Source organism: Microplitis mediator, chromosome 3 (assembly GCF_029852145.1).
Source record: "Microplitis mediator isolate UGA2020A chromosome 3, iyMicMedi2.1, whole genome shotgun sequence".
NCBI lineage: Eukaryota > Metazoa > Arthropoda > Insecta > Hymenoptera > Braconidae > Microplitis > Microplitis mediator.
This window is the reverse complement of record NC_079971.1, coordinates 1,121,958-1,140,999: the sequence shown is the minus strand read 5'-3', so window position 1 is coordinate 1,140,999 and position 19,042 is coordinate 1,121,958. Positions and strand designations below refer to the sequence as shown.

At 34.9% G+C, this 19,042-nt stretch overlaps 1 protein-coding gene across 3 annotated transcripts in view; it reads right to left on the bottom strand.

The window, feature by feature from the left end:
- Positions 1-19,042, bottom strand: part of LOC130664589 (telomerase-binding protein EST1A-like) — a 57,058-nt gene that overhangs the window by 10,514 nt on the left and 27,502 nt on the right. For all 3 annotated transcript variants that reach the window (XM_057464568.1, XM_057464569.1, XM_057464570.1), the window contains 5 exons: positions 12,916-13,103; positions 11,483-11,556; positions 8,793-8,905; positions 8,240-8,517; positions 7,442-7,618 (listed from right to left, as the gene is read on the bottom strand). In XM_057464568.1, the coding sequence (XP_057320551.1) occupies positions 7,442-7,618; positions 8,240-8,517; positions 8,793-8,905; positions 11,483-11,556; positions 12,916-13,103 (830 nt within the window). The remainder of the gene's footprint in view (positions 1-7,441; positions 7,619-8,239; positions 8,518-8,792; positions 8,906-11,482; positions 11,557-12,915; positions 13,104-19,042) is intronic.

Genomic DNA, 19,042 nt, shown 5'->3' with positions numbered 1-19,042 from the left:
GTCGCGTAAGATATCTGCGATAGAAATTGATATCACGATTTATTAACGATAAACCTACCAGCTACTTTATTATCATTTTATTTTTGTTAATATATTTATTATACTCTATACCAACATTTATTTCATTAAATATAATACCGTATAATTATATTTATAAATAACAAGTTAACAACTATAACAACCAGCAATTATTGCTTTAAGTATATTTTGTAGGGGTGTGCGAATCGTGTTCGAATCAAATCGAATTTTTGAACACTGAAAAAATGAAATATTTGTCCAAAATAAATCAATTTAGTTGTGGCTTTTTTAAAAATATTTCTTAATGGCAAATAAATATATTTGGTACAACAAAATATGACAGTTGATTCAAATAATTTTATAATTTGACGGAAATATATAATATATTTGTGGTTAAAAAATTAAATTTGTGACAAATAACCTAAAATTTTGCGATACTATATATATTTGAAGCCCTTATTTATTTGTAGCAATTGGATCATTTATTTACCACAAATTAATCACTTATTTCACGAATTACTCACACAAAAAAATATATATGTGACATGTATGCATCAATGTATCGGCTATATGGAATATATATATATTAGGGTGGCGCAAAAAAACCGACTATTTTTTTTTTTTCAATCTCGCATGAACATTTGTTGGTTTACGATGTTTTAAGAAGCCTCTCCACAAATCAGCTCGATAAAAAATTTTTAAGAGGTCGCTCACGAATTTTGAAAATATCGAAAATGATCGAAAGTAGGATTTTTATTAAAAAAATTTTTTTTTTCTCGTGGCAGCAATAGTTTATATTTGTAAAATCATGACTATGCTGAAAATTTCAGCCCAAAATTTAAATATTTAAACGGCGCTCAAGAATTTTGAATGTTTCCGAGCGCAGTCTCTTGGACGTTTTTGAGCGACCCTTAAATATTAATAATAAAGCTTCTCGATTTTTTCACCATCAATTTGCATGACAATGAATGGAAATATAACCCGAGAAATAGAAATAATAAGTTATTTACATACTTTTTTATTTTTTAATTCAATTTGTAGGTTTTTTCGCTTATTCAAAACTGACCGAATTTCATTGTTTAAGACTGTTCTGTATATTTTTGGGTATGCAAAAGTTATATTTAAGTGAAATGACAACAATTGAGTTATAAAAACTAATTCAAACTATTAATTACATATTATCAGTTAATATTCGAAATTCTCGAGCGCCGTTTAAATATTTATATTTTGGGCTGAAATTTTCAGCATAGTCATGATTTTACAAATATAAACTATTGCTGCCACGAGAAAAAAAAAATTTTTTTAATAAAAATCCGAATTCCGATCATTTTCGATATTTTCAAAATTCGTGAGCGACCTCTTAAAATTTTTTTATCGAGCTGATTTGTGGAGAGGCTTCTTAAAACATCGTAAAGCAACAAATTTTCATGCGAGATTGAAAAAAAAAAAATAGTCGGTTTTTTTGCGCCACCCTAATATATATGTTATTTATGTATTTTTTTGTGCGGGTAAACTACTCAAATATATCTTTCTCACAATTAAATATTTATTTGGCCATGTTCAAATTTACGGTGTCACGACTAAATATTTGACCCTAAATATCTAACGTCAAAATATCTAAGAAATTAGATCTAATCCAAAAATATCTTGTACCATAATAGAATTAAAACCTGATCTAAAACCAAAAACGATGATCGTTGATTAAAATATTTTGTCATTAGATCTTTTGTCGTCAGATATTTTAAATTAGATATTTAGTCATGTAACCAAATTTACGATATCTTTGGCTCAAATAAATTTTTTTTTCAGTGAAGAATTCAAAAATTTCCGAATTATCCAAAAGTTATTGAATTACTTATAATTTTTCAAACTACTCGATTCCAAATGAGAAAATTCGAATCAGCTTTCAAATTTTCAATTTCTGTTTAATGGAAAGCAAAATTTTGAAAGTAACCAAAAATAATTTTTTCGCAGATCCGTATCTGAGCTCTTTCTATTAACCTCTGAAAAAACTTTGTGGAAAAAATTACAATTTCGAGTCGTTCAAAAGAAAATTCACGAATAATTTGAAAACTTATGAAAAATTCGAATTATTCGCACACCCTAAATATTTAGCAAAGACGATGAAGAAAGCGAGTGGCCTTTGTTTGTTGAAAGTAAATTTGGCAACTGCGTACGGAAAACAAGGGTACGGATGGGAAGATAAAAGAGAAGGGTGTGCAAAGGAAACTGTTATCATGGATCCGCAGACGAGGACGAGGACGAGGGTGAATTCTCACGGGATATAGTCCTCGAAATCTCAATCAAAGTTTCAGAGAACCAAGAAGTTGCCAAGAATAGAGAAGATAAATCGAGGGTGTGTAGTGCCGAAAGATGCTGCGCATTGAATAATATATAAATTAGATGCCTTTGTATAATTATTTAACTATTTGTTTGCTGTATTTATTTACTCGACTCTAGAGAATTAAATTGCTTTTCCATCTGTTTAATTGTACTGATTTATTTATTTATTTGAAACAAGTTTTGCTTTAAACTCTTTTTTTTTAGGTTACATTCATAAATCCCTGGTTTAAACCGAAAAAATGAGCCTTTAAATTTTTTGTCACGTACCGATTCCAGTTTCACGGCCAATGTCCTTAGCGATTTTCATTTCAGCGATAAAGTTATTTTATAGCTAAAAAAATCAGTTGCAGTTTTTGCCTGAAACTTGTGGTTATGTAAGAAGTTTTAAATTCCGTCCGCATGCCTCGGAAATTAAAATAAACGAAATACGTTTGCGAAAAATTTATTTCTGTTAAAATATCAAGAGTTAAGAATAAATTTATCTTATTGAAAATCGATAACGAGCAGCTATATATCTGCTTTCATTAATTCATTTCAACTCCTCATCTCTCTTTTAGCCCGACGTTCATTCCATATAAAAGCATCGAGAAATTATTCATTGACTTCTCTGGCCGGTGAGCGCGATATATTTCATAATCACAATTCTTCTTCTCTTCTCTAAGCGCATATACATATTTAAATAGTATGAGCAAAACCGACACACTGTCATGAATATTTTTTATACGAACATCGTAAATTTTCATTATAATCCCCAGTGTATTATAAATTCTGTCGGGAAAAATTCATTGCTGTTTTATTTTTAAAAACCCTTCTTCTAATCTCTATTACAAAAATTCAAATTAATAGCCGCAATTATATTTTATTTATTGTCGCTAAACTTGCAGTCTAAGGACTAAAAATTTATTTTGCCAAATGTACTTTTTTCCAATTGCTCTTTTATTCAAAAATTTTTACCCTCTGACAAAAAATGCCCGACTTATCATATTTGCCAAAGACAAATAAGAACACCCTCGTCGAAACAATCGACCTGCTGGTGGTCTCGACCCCGGTTCTCCCGGGAAATATTTGAAATATAGTAAGCCCTGGTTTTTTCCACTTTCAGTAATTATTAGAACTTGATATTTTTTTCGGTTCAGTCTCTACCCTCATGAGCCTCTTCCCCCCAATCGAGTTACTGAACCCATACTAAGGATTTTCGTATCAGGCAGCTCGTTATTAGCCTCCATTGAAATTTTCGAAATAATAAACTGATAGGAAAAAATATCAAAATTAATTATGAAAATTTACTATTTATATTTCGCGGAAATTTTACCACTTTAAGGGCATTCTCAGACAGTGTCCACTTTTTAAAAATATGCAATGACTTTCAACTGTCATAACCGTATTAAAATTTTATTAATTAATTAAAAAAAATTAAAACCTTAATGGAAAAAAAGGCAACGTAGTCGTAATTTCGTTGAGATATAGAATTTAAAAAAAATTACTTACACTTGATATAAATTTGAAGTTAAACGAAATTTGTTGAATAAATTTTAGCCGCCAAAATTAAAAAATTCGAATTATAAAATTGACATGACGATTTTACTGAAATTTATTTAACGAATTTTGTTTAACTCCTAATTGATATCAAGTGTAAATAATTTTTTTTTAAATCTATATATTGGCGAAATTACGACTACGTTGTCCTTTTTTCAATTAATGCTTTAATTTTTTTTAATTAATTGATAAAAATTTGATACGCTTATGACAGTTAAGTCATTGAAAATTTTTTAAAAAGTGGGGGGCACTGTCTGAGAATGGTCTTAAGCACTAGAAAAATAGTTTTTCCAGAAGATGCCTGATACCCCGAGACCTCGAAACATCTCACGGAAGCCTTAATTTTATTCAGGGTCTAAGAAAATCCATCGAAAATCTAGACTCAGCTCCTTGAGTTTAAAAACAGCGGGAAGTTTCAAAGTTTTCCCACAGAGTCGACTGTTTTTCAGATTTTTTTCCTAAATGTTTGCATGTACACATAATTTCTGCTCCCCAGCATTTTTGAAAGTAAATTACCCGAGTCGAAATTTAGAGCCTATATAGGTCCCTAAAGCCCTAAATAGATCCGATTTAGAGCCCTGTAGTCCTATAGCTCCGACTTTGAACCCGGAGGTCCTAACATTCATTGAGAGGTCCGATTTTGAGCCTTCAAGTCCGACAATATTAGTCCCGTAATAATAGGCCCTAAATCGGACCTAATTTTAATTTTCATCAAGTCCTAGATTGAGCCCGCAAGTACCGAAAACGGAAATTTGTAGCACCTCGGGGACCAAAATCGGACCTAATTTAACATAGAAACAGACTCTATTTAGAGCCTCCAAGTCCGAAATAGGTCCGACTTTAGAAGGCTCTAAATTTCGACTCGAGTAAGACCCATAATTTTTAGTTTCATTTTCTTTTTACGGACCTGAGAAAAACTTCCATATTTGATTTGTTGAAAAATTGGAGTTTCAGGCGGGTAATAAGTGAAATAACTATTTTCACAGAGGGAATAGTCGGCTAACTATAAATGTATTAATAATAGTTAATGTAATTAAAAAGGAAACAACACAATACAAATAGACGGAGAAATCGTAATTTATTTGAACAGTAACTCAGACGGTTAAAAGAAGTTAAGAGAGTAAGCCACGATGAGAGTTGAGCCCAGTCACCGAGAAATTAACGAGAGACTTGAGAGTATATACTATATATAAATTGCGGAGAAGCGCCACTACACTAACAGAGTATAATTAGTTTAGAGTAATTAGTCTCGCGCGGTTTCTCTCGTTCTCGTCGCTTACTAACCTCCCCTTCTACATTACTGCAACCCAACCTCGTCTCTTTCTTATTATTTTTATTATTTATATAATTATTATCATCATTATCATTACTATTATTATTATCATTATTCTTCACGGCCTTGAAATAATCCTGTAGTCTCCTCAGTGGAGATACAAATGAAAGGAGACCGTGGCAAGTGAACTGAGTTAGTAAACTTTTATTTGTTGAGTCGAGTCTTAACTCCTCGGTCTAAACTATCTTCATAACATCCAAACCGGAAGGAATTATAATTGCACGTTTGTTTAATTACATTCTCATGTATTTTTTATCCAGCCGAATGCTAATTCACTTTATTTATTTATTTATTTATTTATTTATTCTTTCTGTTATAAACAAAACTATATATTTTTAAGGCGGCAATAAAAAATAACGAAGTGCATCCTAGGATCCTCGCACCAATAAATTCCGAAAACAAAAAAGTATTATTTATTTTTGGGTTATAATTGTGACGCTGACGCTAAAGGGGTTTAAACCTGATCCTCTTTAATCGAGGGTCAGACAGAGTCCAAAATTCTAAAGTCCCATACAATATCTCGTGTGATACTACACAATCTCGCTCATTAGTCACGTCTGTCCGAGAATTTTACTACAAACTTGCATATATATTTACATAAAACATTCACAGCCACATATATATGGATTTATATATATGAAGAATGACGTGCGGCCCAATTGCATTTTCAATTGTTAATAAAACTCTAAATGCAGTCTAATATTGAAACTTTTAATTGAATTAGAGTTCAGATCCATATTATAGATAATAAATGAACTTCAAGTTATGCAGATCAAACAGCGAAATGTTATGTGAGCCCTAGCGGATCCGTATTACAGTAACTTACCGTATTTTACCGCAGCATACTGCAATTTACGGCAAATTTGCCGCAAAATGCTATATTTCACCGAAAATTACGGCAATTTACGGTAAAACGCCGCACTCTTACCTAAAATTTCACCGTAATGCCGTAAATTTTACGATTAATTGCCGCAATTTTACCGCCAATTACCGTAATCGGCTTAAGTTGCCGTATTTGCCGGTAATTTTTCTAAATATCATAAATTACGGCAACACCGCAATGTAACCGCACTCTTACCTAAAATTTCGCCGTAATGGCGTAAATTTTACGATTAATTGCTGCAATTTTACCGCCAATTACCGTAATTGAGTTAAGTTGCCGTATTTGCCGGTAATTTTTCTGAATACTTTTACCGTAAAATACCGCAGTATTGCCGAAAATTTTACGGGGAATTGTCACAATTACCGTAGAAATACAGTATTTTACTGTAAATTATCGTAATGGCCGTAAATTGCGGTAGATTATGGTAATTTACCGTAATTTGGATCTGCTAGGGAGTTAACCTATACCAGTAATGCGTAAAATGACTATTCTGAATTTTAACACTATGCTGTGAAAGTTTTTTCAAAGTATGAAATTTATATATATATATTATATTTAATGAATGAATATATTATTGTGTATTGCTAATAGTTGCCCAAAGAAGTTGTGAACCACAACGAAACGTTGCAGAATTGAAATAAATATAAACATTTCGCAGTTTGATCTGAATAACTTCAAGTTCTTTATTTAATTGTAATTTTTTAAGGCATAATTTCAAAACGAGTTTGCTAAACTTTTTACAGACAACGGACTAGTTTTATTAAACTTGAAGTAAGTCAGAGTTAACTCGGCAACAAAATCATGTCTAGAGGATCTTTTTCTAGAGCATCTTGATAAGCAAAAAAAATTCATCCAGTAACGCGTCATTACGCATATTATATGAGAATTAGGCATGTAAAAAAAATTCCGTTAATAAAAACAGTTGAATTAAGTAGATTACCGATGAAATGAAAGCATGAGCCAGTAAATCGGTTGTCACCTTCATCGTTCAATTAAACTCTGCAAAAACGTTTTGCGTGTTGCGCGTCCCGTAAATTTTGTTCGCGTATATGTGCGGTTGAGCAACCGATAATAAATACTACGCAGTATGTAACAAGGTGAGCGTCTAGGAATCCGTTATCCGAATCTTTTATTCGTTACGCATGGACCCAGACGCGTTTTAACGGGCGGATTTAACGCTGGTATCGGTAAGTGCGAGGCTAAATGATTAAATAACTTGGTAGCGTTTAATAAAAAGTATAATTAATAAGTTTAACAGTGAAATGTAGTTCGGGAATTATAATAATGATGATAGAATTGAGTAGAGCAGCGTAATAAAAGTAACAAACCTGAACACGCTGCCGATGACGTTCTTGCTTTCGCTGACGTCTCTCCAATTCTTCTTTCCGCTCAATTAGCAATCGTATCTCGGATTCCGCGAGCGAATCGTTGGATAAACGTTTTAATAGAGACGTTGGTTCTTCCTCACCTTCGCTGTAACTATCTACTAATAATTCCGAATCACTCTGCAAAAATAACAGTGACGATTATTATTATAGTGAAGATTTGTAACTTTACACTGTAAAAAATTCGCGGAGTGAATGCGGATTAAATCCGGAGTGAATGCGGAGTTAATGAATTTTTAATTATTCACTCCCCTCAGAGTGAAATTCACTCCGCAGGGGAGTTTTCACTCCGGAGCGGAGTTTTGAAAATATTATTAATAAAATATAACTCTACATAATAAAATCGAAGTAAAAATTAGCGTATAACATTATTGATCAGCTGATATGCACACACATACACACATACATATTTAGGCACACACGCACAAATTCGAACACACGTACACATTTGTACACACGCACAAATTTGCACAAACGCACACAAACACCTGCACACACCCAAACACACACATGCACGCAAACGCACACATACACACACACACACACACACACACATTGTTTAGCAGTTTCATATAAATTAATATAAATTTATTTAAGTATCAAAACTCCGGACCGGAGTGATTTTTTTTAAAACTCCGGAACTCCGAGTGGCGGAGTGAATTCGGATTTTATTTCACTCTGGATTTTTTACAGTGTAGGAAGATACAAATAGGTTCCGGATTTAAAAAATAAAATGTATACCTGTTCCGGAGGGGAATTCGGAGAACTTGTACTGGACGTCTCGACCAAAGAAACGTATTCGCTGATGCCGAATTCATTTTTTTGTAACTTGAGTACCGGTGTCTCGAGACCGCAGAGGAAAACTTGTCCGAAAAACAATATTTTTTGTATACGTAGGCACACTTGGGCCACTTCCATGTCCTCAGTCTTTTCGGCGTAAAACGAGTCCTGGGGATTGGACATGAGAGGCGTGAAGCCAGACAGCGTCGCATCTTCGGGTAATTTAACTAAATTTAATTCTGTAACAGACAAAGGAGATTTTTCTTCACTTTTTAGCTATCGTCTGTAGACTGAGGAAAATATAAACTGGAGTTGATTGAATTTTTCCATCAATCTGAACTGGCAATCAAGCGCCAGGGAAACTGAACTGCCCCTTGGTTGGATTAATGCAATTTACGGTCCAAGTGGCAATTACCGGGATGTACTCTATGACTAATAGAGGTGCCCCTATCGGGGAATGATGACTAATCGTGTTATCTGTCGGTTAACGAGTAAAAAGAGAGAGGATACTCACCGTTCTCCCGTCCAATAGCTTCACGTGCGTGAATAACTATTTTTCGCGGATACGGCAGCTTTTCTAGGAGATTTACCATCGTTGCCAGTCTACTCCATGCATCGCCTAGTGGCCTGCAACACCGTAAAGGCAACACATTGATAGCTACACAGATATTACATTAAAACATGGATATATTTATAATTTATACACATATATAGAGATAGATAAATATTAAAATGAATAGCCGTTAATTATTTAGAACAGTGAAAAGGTCATTTGTAAGAAGACAGTTAAGCATCTGCAGTAGATGATAGACCGTAGGCAAGGATCGTGAGTCCGATTCGTCTCGGTGGCTGTCGTCCTTGCCAAGGCGACGCTTGACTCACGTACACGTAATTGTTAATCGTTAACGAGAAACAATAATTAACTTATCCAGCCGGATAGTAATGGTTGCGCAAACCCGTGCGATTTTTATGTCTGTCTCAGTTACACTCATTTACTTAATACGCAATCTTGAGCCCGACTCTCTCGTTCTTATCTCCCTCTTTCTCTATCTCTAGCTACTCGGTCTTGCATCGGGAGTCGAGGGCCTTGGGACTCGTTTAATGGCCGATAGATTGCATCGCTCGGATGATCGCGTCTGCAGAAGCACAAGCGGCAGCTCTGCCCTCTTCAAGTTCATCTTTTTCTCCCTTTTTTATTTTTTATTCACCTTTTTTTTCGGTTTGCTTCTTCTCTATATCGACTTACCAGGGATCAGACTACTCCATTCGTCTCAGTCGAATTGAATCTCCGAGTTATTTTGTATGAGATTCATCTTTATTTTATTTATTTTAAAAACTACTTTTATCCAGCCTTTGCCCGAGTGATTTTATTATTATTATGCTGTATATTTTGGCTTGTTTATTTTATCCTGTTTGACAAAATACAATAAAACTCTTAAAGGCATAAGCTGCCAGCGTAAATGCCCGAGGATGTGGATGTGGATGTGGATCATCCTCAGCGGCAACCGTGACCTACGATTCAACGCATTAATTTAAATCACGTTCAGCAGTGCTTACTCTATCGTACACAGATGACAGAGCGGTTCACCAACCTCTGTCATATGTCATACGGATTAATATCTCTCGCCAAGGTCGATTAGCGCGACTAGTAAGTGGCGTCTAGGTTGTTCTCCGATAACCTCTCCAGGACCCCGACTACTTTTGAATTTGCCTATGAGCAAAAAAATATCTCCTTTGATTACAGTAAAAAAAAAAATTACATAGTCCTGTTGCTACACGGAAAGAATTTTCGTATGAATATTGCCATGTTATTTATTATAAAAATTACTCTAAATCGAGTAATCTTGGGCCATTACGACTTTTTACTCTCGAATTACGAAATTTTACTCTTTCAGTGAGTAAAAATCAATCAGATTAATTTTTACTCACAATTACGAGTAAAAATTACACCTAGCGGCTGTCTAAATAAATTCTCTCTAATTCAATTTTTACTCGTAGGTTATGATAAAAAGTTGATGATTCAATTTATAAAATTTATATTGAATTACAATAAAAATTACAATTAATAGGCTGAAATTTTCATAAAAAATCTAAAAATCATCTAATTGCTTTAGAATATGAGTTAAAATAAATATTTTGAAAAATAATAAAAAAAAATTACTCTTATTGTGTTGAAAAAGAAAAGATACAAAATTTTTTTTAGTTTTAAAATAAATATCAAGTTATAGAGAGATACAGAGATCGTCTTTTTTTCCAAGCCTACGTTTGTGTGCGTAACATATGTAAGTTGTCGCGAGTAAAATAAAAGACATTTAATTGAAGCTGATATTAACCGAAGATTAACGGAGACTACTGAAATATTACTCTGCAGTTTAGAGTAAAAATTACTTCCATAGATGAGAAAATTTATTCGAGTTATAAGCAGTTTTTCATCAAAAAGTTAATGAGTTTAAAAGAATGGTATATTGGGGAGTAAAAATTAATAGATTAAGATGAGATATTCACAATAATCGATTGAATATAAGACTTTTAAAAAATTACTCAGTAGTAGAGTAAAACATGGTCTAGCAACGTTAATATTTAAACAAAAAAAAATAAATTTAAAACAAAAAATACCAATTTTTTGCAACGGCCCAGGATTACTCGAAATTACAGAGTAATTTTTATCAAAAAATTTTTTCCGTGTACATAAAAATAGGGCTCTTAATTATTTTATTCACATTGACCACTCGGAGCGGAGCACGACCAGTGTCGTAAAAGGGTTTTTATTATTTTATTCACATTGACCATTCGGAGCAGAGCACGACTACGCCGTAATGCTATTTAAGTATTAAAAACAGCCCGGTATAGACAGCAGCGTAATCTATCGGCAAGTTAGCGCATCCTCGGGTTACCAACTGAGTTACAGACTCGGGTACTAAATAGTTTAGCAACCGGCTTAGTATTTTAAAAGTTTAAAAACCAATTATGAGCTCGGGATCTCGAAATTCCATTGTCCTCTTGGCTGCTGGTCTTTGTAATTAAAGCAAACACCTGATCACTTTACAGTATCCGTCACCGAGAATGTTGTGCCCGAAGCTGAAACTAAGTATCCGGTAATCCGATACGGCTACCGCGGTTGTGATAAACTTTTAATGAATAATTATCGATTGCGGCTTGCAGAATAAATGTTTATTAAAATTGTTTAAAAGCTTTAAAACTTACCCAACTCGATAATCTGTACATGAGGGTGGCGGGTTCCAGACTGTGCTGTGGCAGAGCATCCAATCGCACCAGATCTATAAAAAATTTAATCAAATTCCCGATATGAGTTATTAGTTTTTATTGGAGCATTAAAAATCTAGTTATTTCCCTCATGAAGAGAGACATGTTTAGCGAGATAATTTAATATTTTCCGGACATTAATATATATCTTTAATATATATGATGTATTTGCAAATACTGTTAGCTCATCACACCGCATACCTCGCGCCTCGTTCTGTCTACTTTATCGACAATATTAATGGCTCTACGAGCGAGTAACTAAATTTAGATTGCTATATTATATTTATACATCCACCCTCAATTACCGATCGACCAAAGGTATGTGAAATATCTCAATACAATGAAATAAAAAGTCCAAACAAAAAAACAATAAAGTAATAATAAATAATCAAGATTCCCGTTAACAATCCGATAGATCAGGATCTCGATCAAGATTACTGAAAAGATTCCCGCTAGATTCACTGATGAGTCTTTTCTCTCTTCAATTTAAAATAGAAAAAAAAATTCTATATATATAAAAGTTTTTTATTTATTTACAAACACGCGTTGAAACCAAAGTCTCTAACCCAAGATGAAATGCGAATAGTTGGTATCTCTATTGGCAAGTTGCCGAACGGAGATATCGATCAAGTATCGGTGAAAGATGGACGATCGATCTCTCTCGCGTATCCCGTATGGATTCTCTTCCGCGGCGGGATAATCGGCGTATACGCGAATGAGATAAAATAAAACAAATAAAAATAACGCTAAGGAATCTATCGAGCACGTACAATGCAGACATAACTATCTCTCTCTTTGTCTCGGGTTTTTCTAAAACTTCTTCTTCTTCTTCTTTCTCTTGTTATTCCTCCTTGTTGGTTTACACAGTAGATACTTCTCATCGATTCTCGAATGTTATAGATGGACCCTACACGCATTCGATAGGTGCATTAATCGCAGGCGCTTTAACGTCGTTGCATAATAAGTAGATGCACGCAGACGTAAAATAAGAGAAAAAGGTATGAATAAGTAAGTATATAAGCTGAGATATAAATAAATAAAATATGTACATGTACATGAACACATTGACCACCAAGCGTGGATCATCAGGCGTAGGTGCAACTCTAAAACCATCGGCTTCATAAATCCTGTCTGCGAACGACAACAACTACGGGGGAAATCGGATCGAATGTTAATTTAAAAATGAAAGTGCCGCTAACGCTGAGAAACGTTATTAATTTTATATTCATCCTCACACACACACGGGAATTCATTAATTATGTTTAATCAGATAACGCACTCTCGTCCTCCTCTAGAACTACATCATCAGAGTTACATTATACCGAGCGAACCACAAGAACAAGAACTAGTTAGTAGTCACAAGGGATCCTTACCTTGATAGTTGGCAAAAGGACCTGCATGTCTTCGTCAACAATCAGCCTCGGGCGTTCCTTCTCCTTCTTATCCAGTTCTTCTCTCAGCAGCGCGACACTTCGCTCCAGAATCAGATTGAACATCTGCAGCGACACCACTAGGGCGCGTTCCTGTACTTCTGATCGATAGCCTTGTTCCATTTGTGAATCTGAAACAAATAAACGACAAGAGGTTGTTGATGGTAAACATATTACTGTTATACAAATAAAAAGTATCGTTGATGTAAATATAATAACAATAAATAACGATTAGATAAAGTAGTCGTACGCGCAGGGAAGAAAACTCCTCAAGACCACGAAAGGACTTTTCATTATCTCGTATATCCATCGACGATAATCGACATAGTCAACATTTCAGCGTGGCCTTTCATCCCATTGCGGCAATCGAGAAAGATGTGTGCCCGTGAGCTCGAGCTCTACAGATACAAAAGAAGGAAGAATACACGCTCGGTTGTTTTACGAGGGTGACATTGCCCGCGGTCTCTTTCATCCAAGGAAAATACCTCCAGGACTACCGACGCTGATGCTTTTGCGCTTTTGCTTTTGCTTATGCCTCTACTCCTAAGGCTGCTGCTGTTTGTTCCTCGAGTAATACTCCGGTGGAATCGCGTCTGTGTAGACCGGTGGCTAAGTAAATATTGCACATACCCCGAAGAACGGGCAAATGTGGACATTGATCCGGCGTGCCAATCCTACCGAGTCTCTCTTCCGCGCGCAGTCTCGATACACACTTACATTTACGTGTGACGTTAATTAAAGACGTTTTTAATCCAACTTGTCCGCGTAAGTATATACTGATACAATGTACTGATGTACACTTAGTTGCATAAAAAGCCTCGCCGTGAAATGAAAATGATTTTCGCAAAAGTTAAAATTAGTTTTGCAGCGTTCGTGAGGCGCCTTGAGACTTAACTCCATACTCTCAAGAAGGTGTCGTTAAATAATTCAATTGGCCTCGCTGAAACGTTATAATTCACCCCAAGGCGTCTTCCTGGAGGGTGATATTTACTCTCATCTCTCGTGTGCTCAGTCGAGGGCCAGCCCACTCAGACAACGACGAGACATCAGCAGGTATATCTGAGAGTCTATCAGAACGCCCTGCTGTCAATAATATGAACGGGCCAATCGAGGTGCTTATTATCCACTGTCTCACTCTCTCCCCAGTTATTTATTTTTCACTCTCACGTACTCTTCGTACTGTTTTATTTAGCGCTATTAAATATTCATCATCTTTTAATTCGCATGATGGGTTTTTAAAGCTAAGGCGAATTTTATCATCGAAACCTACAATAACTAAAAACGAGTAAATAAACACGAGGTTAAACGGTTCACTCTTGTTGCTTTACTTGCGTTGTCGCATATGGTTATTTGAATCTTTTAATTCAACGTTAAATAATAACAACAATCGACAGTATGAAGAAGAAGAAGATCGAGCAGGAGAATAAGAATAAGACGAATATACAGGGGACGTTTGAGAAAACGCTGGGCTGGCTTCGGTATATTAAAATTAATTAAGTTTATCGGGAGTAAAATAAAGTGGGTATGATGATTGCGGGGCAATATCAATTGAGCGTTAAAGTGTTCTCGTTAAGGTGGCTTGATGAAGAACGCCTTGACGTGGATATATACTTTCGCCTAAATTGATCTTCATACCCAGACACGGTTTCACAGATACCGTCCCGATCGATTTAATGGCAATCGACAAACTAACGTCTGTGTACTGGATTTTATAAAAATAATAATAATAATAACCGAGTGAATCACCGGAAAGACCGGCTTTTCAATATCATCATCTCCCTAACCACGCGCACTCACACACATCGCCCTCTCTCTCTTGAGATTTAATGTCATATAAAAATTAATTCCTCCAAGTTCGTTAATTGTCGATACATAATTTTATTCAACGATAGATTTAATCACAGATTGTGTAAGATAAAATTTAAAACATATCATTTGATGAATATGATGACGAAATATTCGTATCGTGACGTTACTGCCTCCCATTTATCATTAAAAAAAAAAAATGGATATAAAAAAACCCGGTTGTTGCTCACCGGCTATATGACTACATACTTTTACAGAGGGGAGAGGAACAATTTACAGCGAATTTGTGATTTAACGCTCGTCTCTCAAACCTGAAAGCCCGCGCTGCCTTCGATGGGCGCATGACACTAAAAAAGCTAACAAAAATACTGATAGAAAACGTGTTTACATGATCCACTGATGCTTCAGATATACAAAAGAAAAATTAGAACTTTCCCGAGTCGAAATTTAGAGCCTATATAGGTCCCTCTAGCCCTAAATAGATCCGATTTAGAGCCCTGTAGTCCTGTAGCTCCGACTTTGAACCCGGAGGTCCTAACATTCACTGAGAGGTCCGATTTTGAGCCTTCAAGTCCGACAATATTAGTCCCGTAATAATAATAGGCCCTAAATCGGACCTAATTTTAATTTTCATCAGGTCCTAGATTGAGCCCGCAAGTGCCGAAAACGGAAATTTGTAGCACCGCGGGGACCAAAATCGGACCTAATTTAGCATAGAAATAGACTCTATTTAGAGCCTCCAAGTCCGAAATAGGTCCGACTTTAGAAGGCTCTAAATTTCGACTCGGGTCATTAAATTGAGGTTAGATCATCAGCTGTTGCGTCAGATGGGCGCCATTTCGTGATCGTATGACGCATCGAGTCTTTTTTGTTATTTTCCGAGGACTCTTGCCTCAGATAATTGGAAAAAACGACAATTGTTTGGAAGATTGAGGAAAAAAAGGGCAGTGGATATAAAGAGACAAGAAAACTCCCAGATTATAAAGTAATAGACGAGCAATGCTAATGTAACTACTCGTAGAAGGCGTCCGATTACGATATCCCGCTCGGCATGTGAGTGCGCAGGAGATATATAACTCGCCGGAAATACCTTGAAGCCAACGACCCAGGAGACAAATAAGCGTGATGATGATCACGCGATATCTTCCACAACAACTTTTGTCGTTAATTTTAGTAAGAAAATGAAACTCTCGAGTCTATTTTAATCAAACCTGTTTCCGTTTGTCATAACAAACGGAAATCAATTACTGGATAACTAATACTCCAGATGATTGTGATGAGATGGACAAGTTCTATCAGCGGAATTAATACGGGGCTAGAGATCTTTTGAGCAGAATAAATGCTAGATCTCGGCAAGCTCAAGGCACGGCCTTGACGGGGCCTTGTGAGGTCACCGACTTGATACCGCAGCCGCAGTTCTACTAATTCATCTCTATCAACTCAGCACACATTTGAATATTTATAGTCATTTTTAAAGTTATACTGCCTGAAAATCTATAGAGTTTCTAGCAACAAAAAGTTTGCGCGGGACCGGTCGACTTGATCCCGTGAAATATCGTTCTGTGATTGCAGTAGGATACACAAAAGCCTTAAAAGAGCCATAAACTTGAATGAAATAAAGTTAACAACAGATAAATTTCTGTGCTTCTCAGAAACTAAAAGTATATTATGTTTTTTCTTTCGATTTATTTAGCTCTATTTGGTTTTAGTACTTTTTAGCTTTTCTTGTTTTACTCTTGAGGTGAATTTTTTTTTTTTAGCAAACGACCTCGTCGACTGGCCTTGCGAACGAAAATGTTTAAGCAGAATATGTCATTATAATTGTAGAGTATCTGGCTGCTCGGCGATTCTGTTAGCTCGCTAGATCGCGTGTTTGATGAGACACCCCGTGAAATCCAAGTGCTTAATGCAAATAACTTACAAATTATTAAAATTGATAAAAACATGTTTAGCATTGAGCAACACCTTTAAGACACGTCAGACAGCTGGTAAAAAAACAAATATAATATAGGGGTACGGAGTGAGTTCTTTTGGTTTTAGTTCCTGATCAAGATAATTACGATTATTTTAAATATTAAACTTGTTTATTATGCATTTATAAAAGTTTTATATGTCGTCATTGCGTAACACGAAGAAGTTGATCCGAGCATGGGAAAATTTATCCTCACTCTGTAAATATGAATTAGTGATTTTTCACTAATTTCAAGTGAATATTCACTAATTGTCAATGCTACAATCGTACCACGCAGAATTAGTGAATATTCACTAAATGAATATGTGAATATTGGAATTCACTGATTTGATAAGTGAATATGAGAATCCACTAAATTGAAAAGTGAATATGGGAATCCACTGATTTCATCGGTGAAAAAAAATATTATATTGCGAAAAAAAATATAAGACACTTGTAATTAGATCCGAAATGTGATTAATGTTTTAGAATCATTACTTAGAGGAAGTATACATGATTTTGATTGATGAAAAAATCCCGGTGACTGCTGGGCTCGAACCTGCATCCTTCCGATTCAAAGTCTTTGATGCTATCCACTGCGCTGGCTTACGCATGTGATCGCGTGAGTGTAAATAGTATATTCGTTATGATACCAAACAATAACTGATGAAGAAATAAAAAATCCGTGATGTTATGATTGACGTACTCTTCATATAAATATATTATTGTTCTGTACTTCTATTTTTTTTATTTTGAAAGTTTTTTATTAAAATTTTTAAAAATAGCACCATAATTATTAATTATATTTATATCTAGTAAAATATTTAATTATTTGCTAGTTAAAGTTAATAGTGAAATTGTGAAATTCATAAATTAAGAAGTGAATAACAGTTTCACTTGTAGAAATTATGAAAATATCGCTAGTTCAATAGTGAAAATCACTAATTTGCTAGTGAAAATTATAGTACTAAATTTATTAGTGAGAATTCACTAATTTGTTATTTAAATCCACTGATTATGAAGTGAATACTGCTTCACTAACGTAATTAATTAAATTTCCACTAATTCATGTTTAGAGAGCACTCTTTTTCTACGCAAGTTAATTTTATTACCGCGGAGAAAAAAGTTATTTGCTGATGCGCTCTTTGTTTTCTTTCCTCTACTCGGAACTTTGTGGGTAAAAAATTTGGATGATAATCAATATGTGGATGTTAGTCATCATCATCAATTTAAGTATTTACAGAATGATACTTGCGCTTTCTTAATACTTTGCTTTTATTTACTTCTCGGATGGGTTTTTTTAATCGAACGCCGGACGGTTTTATCAGAAGCCTGGATCGCGTGGCAAATGCAAGGACGCGTTCCAACGTAAACGCCCACTTTCTTTACACCATCCAGATAACTTTTTGTCATTTATCTGTTACATGTTTGATAAAACCTAATAACACTATTTAAACGCAATTCCCGATTATCGTACGGCTAAAAAGGACTAAAAATATGAAATTGTTATCAAAGCGTACCCGATATATGAGGAATTCGATTGTAATTTTGTCGAGATAATTTAAAGCTCGATATTTATGATTTTAAAAACGGACAAAAGCACTGGGTTTATTTTATCTTCATTGGATATTCATTATGGGAATTCAATTCGCGAGATTTCTTTGCACGAACGGACATCAAGATAACGCCCGCAAAAGACTACAAAATAATCTCACGCACACGATCTGAGATTTATTTAAGACAAAGACGTACGAGGAGCGTGTTAGTTTAATATTTTATTTTATTTATATGTCAGGTATTTTAAAATAAATGTCAGATAATACTTTAATTGTAGTACACTGTAAAAAATCACCGGGGAAGTCAAAGCGGTGTAGGTGTTAAAATTATCGGTGTTAAATTTCAACACCGAAAATGGTATGAAAATAACCCCGCTGCCGGTGTAAATATTTTGTACCGGTGTTAAAAAAAATTCTTCGGTGTTAAAATAACACCGCTGACGGTGTAAATATTCTAGACCGGTGTTAAAATAACGCCGCTGCCGGTGTAAATATTCTGTACCGGTGTTAAAAAAAATTATCCGGTGTTACAATAACACCGCTGCCGGTGTAAATATTCTAGACCGGTGTTAAAATAACGCCGCCACCGGTGTAAATATTCTGTACCGGTGTTAAAAAAAATTCTCTGGTGTTAAAATAACACCGCTGCCGGTGTAAATATTCTGTACCGGTGTTAAAAAAAATTCTCCGGTGTTAAAATAACGCCGCCGCCGGTGTAAATATTCTGTACCGGTGTTAAAAGAAATTCTCCGGTGTT